The sequence below is a fragment of the Aedes albopictus genome, chromosome 3 (genome assembly GCF_035046485.1).
Source record: "Aedes albopictus strain Foshan chromosome 3, AalbF5, whole genome shotgun sequence".
In the NCBI taxonomy this organism is placed as follows: Eukaryota; Metazoa; Arthropoda; class Insecta; order Diptera; family Culicidae; genus Aedes; species Aedes albopictus.
The window spans coordinates 405,559,944-405,569,358 of NC_085138.1; the positions used below are offsets into that span (position 1 = coordinate 405,559,944).

General features: G+C 38.0%; 1 protein-coding gene across 1 annotated transcript; it reads right to left on the bottom strand.

Moving 5' to 3' along the window:
- Positions 1-5,470: 5,470 nt before the first annotated feature.
- Positions 5,471-5,815, bottom strand: LOC134291014 (uncharacterized). The gene has a single exon (XM_062858265.1). It carries the CDS (start codon positions 5,813-5,815, stop codon positions 5,471-5,473), a length of 345 nt encoding a protein of 114 aa, XP_062714249.1.
- Between the last annotated feature and the right edge of the window lie 3,600 nt (positions 5,816-9,415).

Genomic DNA, 9,415 nt, shown 5'->3' on the forward strand with positions numbered 1-9,415 from the left:
CGATATTCTTCTATGTTTCGGCATTTCTTCGTAATAAAATATGTCTCGTTGTTGCTGATCATAGCTGTGCTGGCGGGTAAATTTAAAATCTTATTTTCGATTGGCAAAGCTTCTAAAATCAAACGACTGTAAGTATGATTCTTCAAAGATGGAATTTTAACTACAAAAACAAGCTTTGTCATATTGTAAAAAGCTGATATTTCTAAGAAATCATATACCTGTTCAAAATTATGAATTACAATTCCTTTTTCTTCTAATCTATCGATCGAGAATGACAATTCATCGGGATGCAAGATATGTTTCGAAATAATGTTTACCTTTGCTAAATGAATAGATTCAGATATATCTTTAAAATGAGAGATAAGATGATCCAATTGAATATTAACATTAATAATGCTTTCCAATATTTTAATTTGCTTCTGTAGGCTTCCTGATTGATTATTATTTATAGCGTTCATTATGAGTGATTGCTGATTATTTATCTGTTTAATCAATCTATTGATTCTATCTTGCATATCATAATTTATTTTTCTTTGCTCATTATTTTCTCTGATTAATTGATTACTTTTTGTTGTAAGATCATCTAAATCTCGTGAAATATCGATATAGTCCTGATGGTCCATATTTCCAGTTAAAAATTTGATTCCTGTACCTACAAAATCCATCAATCCTCGTTTTTGTCTAGTTTTCATTTGTAGTTCAAAATAGAGGTTTTTGAGATTGAAGAGCTTTGTAGATAAAACATCGTTCAATTCTGTAAAATTTCCATAATTTCTTAATTCCTTGGTTATTAATTTCAACTTTGTGAAAGTGGGTTCGTATAAATCAAAATCAATAGTATGGTAAATTCTATGTTCACCGACTTTCATAAAGCTTTCTCCTGCTGTCAATGCCAATAATCCTGGGTTTTGATTAAGGTCCATGATTTGAATAGTACAATGAATGGGTTGTATCATATAACTAGTAGATATTAAAAACAAGAGAAGTACTGTTGTTTCCATGATGAAATCTAAAACGAGAAAGAAAAAGTAATATGAAATTTATTTTCTGATACGACGCATTTTAGTTTTATGGAGTTTTCTGTTTTTATCGTCCTTGTAAGTTTGATTTCTATCCGAGGTTACTTTGACTTTTTCAAACCATTCTTTGGTTTTAGCTTTAATTCCTTGTCGTCTATTGAATGCTTGTTGATCTGGTTCTAAAGCTGGTGGATCTTCTCTAGAAGCGTTCCGGTATTTATGCTGTTCCTGTTGAGTGGAAGTTATTTTAGTAATTGTTTCATCATAAATTTTATCACGGTATTCTATGAGTTGTGCACGATCGAGTGGTCTTTCTTCACCATCTTTTATTCCGTAAAATACTTCACTTGGTTTTAATTTTGTTGAGGAGTGAATTGCGTTATTGTATAAACTACATGCGATTAGAAACATTTCTTTACTGGAGAGGTTTTCGTATTTATGTTTGTTGCATCGGTAAATTTCACTTAAGGTAGAATGGAATCGCTCAACAATTCCGTTCACTTCACTGTAATTAGTTGGTGTAAAATATTGTTGTATGTTGAGATTGTTTAACAAATCTCGAATTTCAATTGATTTGAACGCTGGTTCATTATCTGAAACAATTAACTTTGGTGATCCAAATTGAGAAATGAATTTGATCAAGCCTTTTCGAATGTCTATTGTAGTTCTTGATTTGATGGGAATTAAAAATCCGAATCTCGACAATTTGTCTACAATTGAGAGAAATAAGTTTGGTTGTGATATGAAAATATCTATGTGAATAATGTCAAGAGGTTGTTTTGGTATTGGGGTTTCACCTAGTTTGATTTTATATGGTTTTCGTTCGTATTTCATCTTATTGCAAATTTCACAAAGAATAATGTATTTTCGTATTTTATTTTTCATTTTGGGGAAGAAAAATCTATTCCGTATTTCGCAGAGATTTTCTAAAATACCACGATGTGAAGTCTCGTGAGTGTTTTCAATAAGAGTATCTTGTTCAACTTCGGTTCGAACGTCGATACGCATCGTTTGAGATATCTTTACTTTGAAAGTGCGACATCTGCTAAAATAGTTTTTGTAAACAAATTGAATGATATTGATAACATTTTCAGGACAAAGAATACAGTTAGTACGCCTTGTATCCATGTATTCCTTGAATATTTTAATTATGAAAGGTACTCCAAAAATAAATTTAGTAATAGTTCGTCTATAAACTCGTGGAAAAACTTCTTCATAAATATTGCTTTCTTCATTTCCAATTTTCAAAATAATTTGATTACTAAAATAATTAATCGGAATTTCAGTACACGGTATAAGTTCTGAATCATCTGTGTCTGCTGAATGCATAGTATCATTACTAGACGATGTTTCATCTTCATTAATGTTTACTTCTTGGAATATTCTTGATAAACTGTCGGCTACAACATTTTGTTTGCCTGGTTTATATCGAATTTCATAGTCAAATTCTGACAAAGTTAAGCGCCAGTGAATTAATCTTTGGTTTGGTTCTTTCAAATTCAAACTGTATGTTAAAGGTTTGTGATCTGTGTATAAAATGAATTTTCTTCCGTACAAATATGGACGAAAATGTTTGCAAGCCCATACAATAGCTAAAAGTTCCTTTTCTATTGTAGAATAATTTTCTTCGGTTTTATTTAAAGTACGTGACGCAAAGGCTATTGGCTTATCTTTTCCCAATGGTCCTTGTGAGAGTACTGCTCCTATAGCAAAATTTGATGCATCAGTAGTGAGAATGAATGATTTATCAAAATCTGGATATTGCAAAATATCACTGCTTGTCAAAATTGATTTACACTTTTGAAATGCTTTCACGAAATCTTCTGAATGAATTATAGTTTCACCTTTTCGAAGTGAATTTGTCAAAGGTTTTGCAATTTTTGCAAAATCTTTTATAAATTTTCTATAGTACCCTAAACCTAAGGAAACCTCTAAGTTCCCGTTCGTTTTTAGGTAAAGGCCAATTCGGCATGATCGGTGGTAACGGTTTAATTGTGGTCAGTGGAAACGGGTTGCTCATAACTTATATATCATGTGAATTTTGAGCAACAAAATGAACTAAATATCATGCACTGATTTGTAGCAAATCAAAAAAAAACATAATCACTTTAGACAACTGATCAGCGGTCTGGAATCATGTACGTCATGGGCCATTCGAATCTGGCGATTGATGTTGTTTCGCAATAACATAGCAAATCAGTTATTTCGATCTCTCCTATTGATGGGGCGTTTGGCTCACGTCACGAATCAAAAACCTTACATTTGTCTTCATTTAACCTTTGCGTAAACTAACGTATTTTGCGCACTTAAAATTTGATGTTCATTTAGCTCTATTTTCTTCAATTTTTACCCGATTTTAATGATAATTTGACTGAACAACCAGAAATTACTACCGTTTCATAGAATGCATCGGTTGGGCAAGTTGGATGACCGGTTCCGGATTTATACGGAAACCCAGTGGGGTACGTCGGTTGGCCAAAGGAGACCGCCTTCAAACATGTTGCTCTACAACAACGTTTTGGTTATTTTTTCAATTTGTGGCCTATTCTCTGTAGATCGATCATAGTAGAACCTAAATAAGGTCGTGAATCTCTTAAGGATAAACGTTTTGAAATCCCGTTTCAACAGTGCATAAGAACTGCAGACGCACAAATCTCAAGAAGCAAGCTTCAAACAACAGTGAATTTCATTATTCTGTTCTTGCTCACTTGTAATAAGCTTGAAATAAAAAGATCAGGTGCGCCGGTTTTGTTTATGAAGAGATTAGTGCCCTTGAAATCGTGAGCAGGTCCCAAAGTCGGCCATTGTGGCGGCCATTTTGGGATTCTAATAAGTCTGCCCTTAACGAAGCGTGTTTTCACGAATTGAAATCAATTTTAAAAATTGGGACGGAAATTGGGTTTTTAAATTAAGAAAAATGTATTGATTTTTTGATTTTATACGAAAGAGCACCTTTTTCTGAACCACTATGATTTTTTCAGATTTTTAGAACTTTATTTTGGTACCTAAAATCGATTTCGAAGAGATTTATCGAAATCACCTTTTGACAGCTGGGCAACTGCTTGACAGCTCCGCCCAGTACAAAATGCGACGAGGGGTGATTCGACAAATCGCTCCCATACAAACTTCAAATTGATTTTTAAATAGGTTCCCGGGCACCAAAATTAATGAAAATTTGGATTTCGGCTCAGTTTTGCAGGCAGATTCAGAATATGGAATTATCTCAACACCGTTAAAGAAGCCAATTGGTAAACGCCTAAATGTATGCAATGTCTTGTAATCTTAAGTAGTTAGAACTGTTGTGTCCAATATTTGTTGTATTGTATTTGTATTTGTATTTATTTAGTAAAACGTAAGCCTTTAGTTTACCACTTTTTGTTAGGTCAAGGAAACAAACATACAGAGAAAAAAAAACTAGTGGATTACTAAATGATACTACTTATAATACTACTTATGTATAAAGCGAAACGCAAAAATTACTCGTCTTGAAATCGTAAGTATGACAAGGTAGTCTAGCATTCGTTTAAATTAAAGTCAGGTGTTTTTTGAAAGAATTTAGAGTAGGTTGTTGTTTTGCTGCAAGTGGCAATCCATTCCACATAATTGCTCCACCGATCAGCAGGCTCTTCCGTGATAAAGTTGAATGGCGGGGGATGATGAAGCACCGTGAGCGCCCATGCTGACCTTTTTGAACTAGCGGAAGGATGTAGCCCGGAAGTTCTTCGTGATATGTCTGTCGCATAAAGCAGCATATGCGGTTGAAGTAGTTTTTCGGAAGGTCATGTCCAAGAATAGTATCCCGTACAGCTGCGGTTGATTCTCTGCGACGGATGTTATGGACAAACCGTAGCGAAGCCTTGAAGCAACGGTTCAGTTGTTCTTTAAGGGCCGCAGACAATCCGTTGTAGTAGACCACATCGCAGTAAGTGAACAGTCAGTGGGATGACTACCGCTTGCACCAGTTTCCTACGTATCGCTGTGGTCAGTACCGGTGCAAAATGCCGTAGTGTTCGCAGAGTGCCGAAGACTTTCGCAGTTATATCGTTTACGTGTCCTGTCCAGCTCAAGGTTCTGTCCATACGCAAATCCAGGTTGATGACGGTATCTGAAAAAGCGACTGGTTCCCCGCAGAAGGAAATGTTTTCGATAGGAGTAGTATTTTCCTTGGAGAAAATAATGGCTTGCGTTTTTCTGGGATTTGGGAAAAGCGCATTGGCCTTTGCCCAGTTCTCGATGGTGACCAGATCTTCGTTGATGGTTGCTATTAGTCTGTCGATGTTGCTAGTGGGACCCGAAATATAGATTTGAAGGTCGTCTGCATATAACTGATACTCACATTTCAGCTGCGCCGATACACTGTTGATGTACAGACTAAACAGCAGAGCACTTAGACAAGACCCTTGTGGTGTGCCTTCAGGTACAGACCTTTCGGATGATGTTTGGCTTCCAATCTAGACAGCTTGACTACGTTGGCTAAGAAAAGCAGCCACAAGCTCACCAGCTTCATCCGAAAACTGGAACTCGCTGATCAGCTTGTTCTGTAGTCTTCGGTGGTTGACGCAGTTGAACGCAAGGGAAAAGTCGACCAGAACCATCACGGTGCAACGATTCTGATCGAGATTTGTGTAGATGTCGTGCGTTATTTTGACGAGTGCCGTTGTGGTACTAAATCCCTTCCTATACCCCGACTGATGCTTGGCCAGCAGTGGCCTGTTAGGGTTGTCTAGGTGCTCCGAGATTTGGTCGAGTAAGATTTTTTCCAGAATCTTCGACAAGGCAGGGAGGACGCTTATCATTTTCATTTCATTTTCATTTTGCAGCAGTTGGTGGGGCAATAAGAGCGCAAGTCAATCCAATGCCGAAGATCAAGGAGGGGTAATGGCCGTAATAGTCCGTGCGGACCACATGAACACCATCGGAAGGGTAATGATATAGGTTGGGGAAAGGTATTGGACTAGACTTGGGACACAATAATGCAAATACGGTAGAAAGTATGAAATTGGTTTCTGTCCATGCTGTATGTTAGGTCCTTGTCAATTTGTCAGTTAGTTGCCTTAGATACTCAAACTTAAGTAGCGTTACTGTTTCGCCCCATATCAAATATGTAGCCTCTACTCTATTGAAGTGTTATATCAAGTAGTTATGTTCATTATGTCAGTAATTGCTGGTCATAATGTTTTTGCGTCATTTATTGCAGATTATTATTTGAGATGTCCAGACTAATTGGTCTCATTGATAACGTATTAGCTTCATAACTAATAAACATTTGCAATTAACAGAAATTGCTCCTGGATCTAGGCAATATACGGCTAAATCTTCGAATTGCTCTGTCAGTCCTACTAGTTTTTCCTGTAGAAAACACGTCATACTCCCTCACTTTTCATATAATACCAACATTTAAAAACGTAGAAATATTTTCCTTGTCATACATAAGTAATGTTGTCCAGCTTAGTCAAAGAAGTAGGTGTCGTGTAGAAACGCATTGACGTCAACAAAGCATCCTAAGTTATTGATTACGCGTTAGCTTCTGAACTATAAGCACAATTAAGTGTAACTCGGGCCGGGAGTTAGTACGGACTTGGCAATATCAATGCTATTCGGCTGCAAAAGCTCCACAAATTTGCAAAAAAAAAAAGAGGATTAGAGCTTTTGAAAATAAGAAAACTACTTGAAAACTAGTTATTCATTCGTACGCGTAACTTTAGTTAAATTTTCATTTACATTGCGAAAAATCGAAGAACAATTTTCCATCCACTTAGTTTTCTGATAAATTCTTGTTTCCCGCCGTATGTTAGTTATTTACCTGTGCACGCTTAGAATTCAGGTTCCATGGAGAGTATTTTACATTTGTTTACTTACATATGTCGATGATACTTCCCCATAGACTGTGTTTGTTAGCTTCTGGTTGTCTTTCGAAGATCTTCCATATGTTAATCTGAAAAAGCTTGTGCTCATGCACCGTTCATGTTCCGCAAGGATGCGAACCATGCATCATTTTAGAAACAAAGAAGGAAAAATGGATTAGTAAATATTATGTGTTTAGTATTTATGTTTATGAATAATAGCAGTAACTGTTTTAGTATTAGTGTGTATGTAATCAAACAGGAAAAAAAATCGTCACGAATATCAATCATAATCTAATGTATTTTTAATTATATTTAATTTGTAAGAAAATAAAATATTTTGTATTTGCAGCATAGCTGGGCCTTTAAAAATTTCAACATTTGATTAGGAAGCCGAACTATCTGGGCAGTGGCAACCATCTCGGGCATCTCCCTGTCACAACCCAATCAACATCGAACCAACTGACCCAAATTCTCGTGCTCGAATTGATAATGCAAGTATCTCATCGCGCAAAAGAAATACAGTCAACCAGTCCAACCGACCGAGCAACAGCAGAAAAATGCCCAAAATAGAGGCCCCTCCCTAACGGTCCAACTACCATATATCGACTTATTTCCTCAATGTGGTCCACGTCGTATCGCAGTCATGTGTAGCTATACTCTTTCTCAAACTTTATAACTAAATATTGAAACTAATACAGTAATGAAAATAATGTCTAGAGTTGAAATGAGGACAAATCTGTAATACAACTGATTTAGTGTTTAAGTTTTTTAACATTTATTCGCTTTATTTAATTCAATTTTGACTGCGAGACGATGGAAGGTGATTCATACAAGAACGCTTATCGGATGGCACTTTATCCGATGAAGTCAATCGAAGTATGATTCCCCTTCCTTTGCTTAAATCCGCCACCCAAAGCACGCACCCAGTCGGCCATTGAGGAAGCCGTTGGCTATTGGATCGAATTATCCTGGGACATAAGTGGCTTTGATGGTCACTCCTGTCGCACCCATTAATCTAATGTTGTTATATCAGAAAAAATAACAATAAAGTAATAAAGAAAGATGGTTTAACAACACTAGCAACAAGTGAAACAAGAGGGCCCGCAGAAGACACTCTTCCCTAGACAATATTGATCCAAAGCCCAGGGCAGGGAGGACGCTTATCGGCCTGAAATCTTTCGGTTGGCTCGGGTCTGTTGTTTTAGGGATCGGAGTAACAAGTGCTTTTTTTCCATATCGAGGGATAGACTCTAGCGTCTATGATGGAGTTGAAGAGATGAGCTAGAACAGGAAGGATGTGCGGTCCGAGCATTTTCACAAATGAGATAGGAATATGATCTGCACCTGTGGCGTTGGTGTGGATTTCGGCCATTTTCCTCGCTACTTCCGCTACGGTGGTGTGTCGAAACCGCAATTGTTGATCAACCGATGCGCGATGTACAGGTTCGTTGGTCACAATAATGGGTTGATTTGGGGTGTCGGGGACAGGACGAAGCAGGTTGTGCCCTTCCACGAAAAATCGGTTGAGTTGTTCTGGATCTGCTTGCTCGAGTTCCATAGCCTTCTTTGCGTTGTTGTGGATACCTTCGCGGCGAAGATTGTTCCACAGCTTTTTTGCAGGTAAATCACAACTAAAATGTCTTTCCGCATACTTCCGCTTGGCCGTCAAAATTAGCGATGAAACTCGATTGCGTTGAGCGGTGTAATCAATCCATTCATTGTTGCCTCTCCTTCTGTTGGGATTACGCAAAAACAACGTATGTGCAAGGTCACGAACTTGGATCGCCGCTTCAATCTCTCGAGTAATCCAGGGTGTCGATTTATCTTGTACGGTGATTGTCTCTTCTGGAGCGTGGAGGTCCATCAGATCATGTATCGCGTTTGTAATTTGCTCTGCCTTCTCGTTAATGTCGTTGTTCTCGTAGATGTGTTGTAAGTCGAGAGCCACAAAGTCTGCTTGTAATCGAAGCTGGTCCACATTTTTGAATTTCCTTACAGCAATTCGCTGTGGAGGTGCACGATGTACCTGCACTTGGGAAATCAGATAGATAACCTCGTGATCCGACACACTGTTCGGACATGTCCTTGCCACGAGAACAGAATGTGGTGCATCGGTGACAAGCAGATCGATCGTTGTAGCGCTTCGTTCGGCGATCCGTGTCGGCGCGGTAGGCAGAATGGAGAGGTTGAAAAAAATGTGGATACGTGTTAGCGCTGCGAGATTACTAGACATTTGAGTAGCGGCTACGTTGATATTGTAGTCCCCGGTAATGTATAGCCTGTCGAAGCCAATGTCTTGTAGGTCAAACACAAGCTTCTCGTACGCTTGCGCGAAAAGTTGGTTGGAGCCGGAGGGATTGTAGATCACGGTGACACCAATCTTGAGATCATTTATGCTGGTTTGCAAAACGAGGTATTCTAGCCTGCAGGCGATGGGAACATCCGGATCAAACGTTGATTTTAGCACAGTCTTGTATTTCATGCCCTTTTGTACATAAATTCCTACACCACCGCACGACCTCGAACCACGTCCTCTTGCAGTAGGCAAAG

What these genes read in the sequence shown, in the direction of transcription:
- LOC134291014 (XM_062858265.1), bottom strand. Translation starts at nt 5,815, where the DNA reads ATGATAAGCGTCCTCCCTGCCTTGTCGAAGATTCTGGAAAAAATCTTA.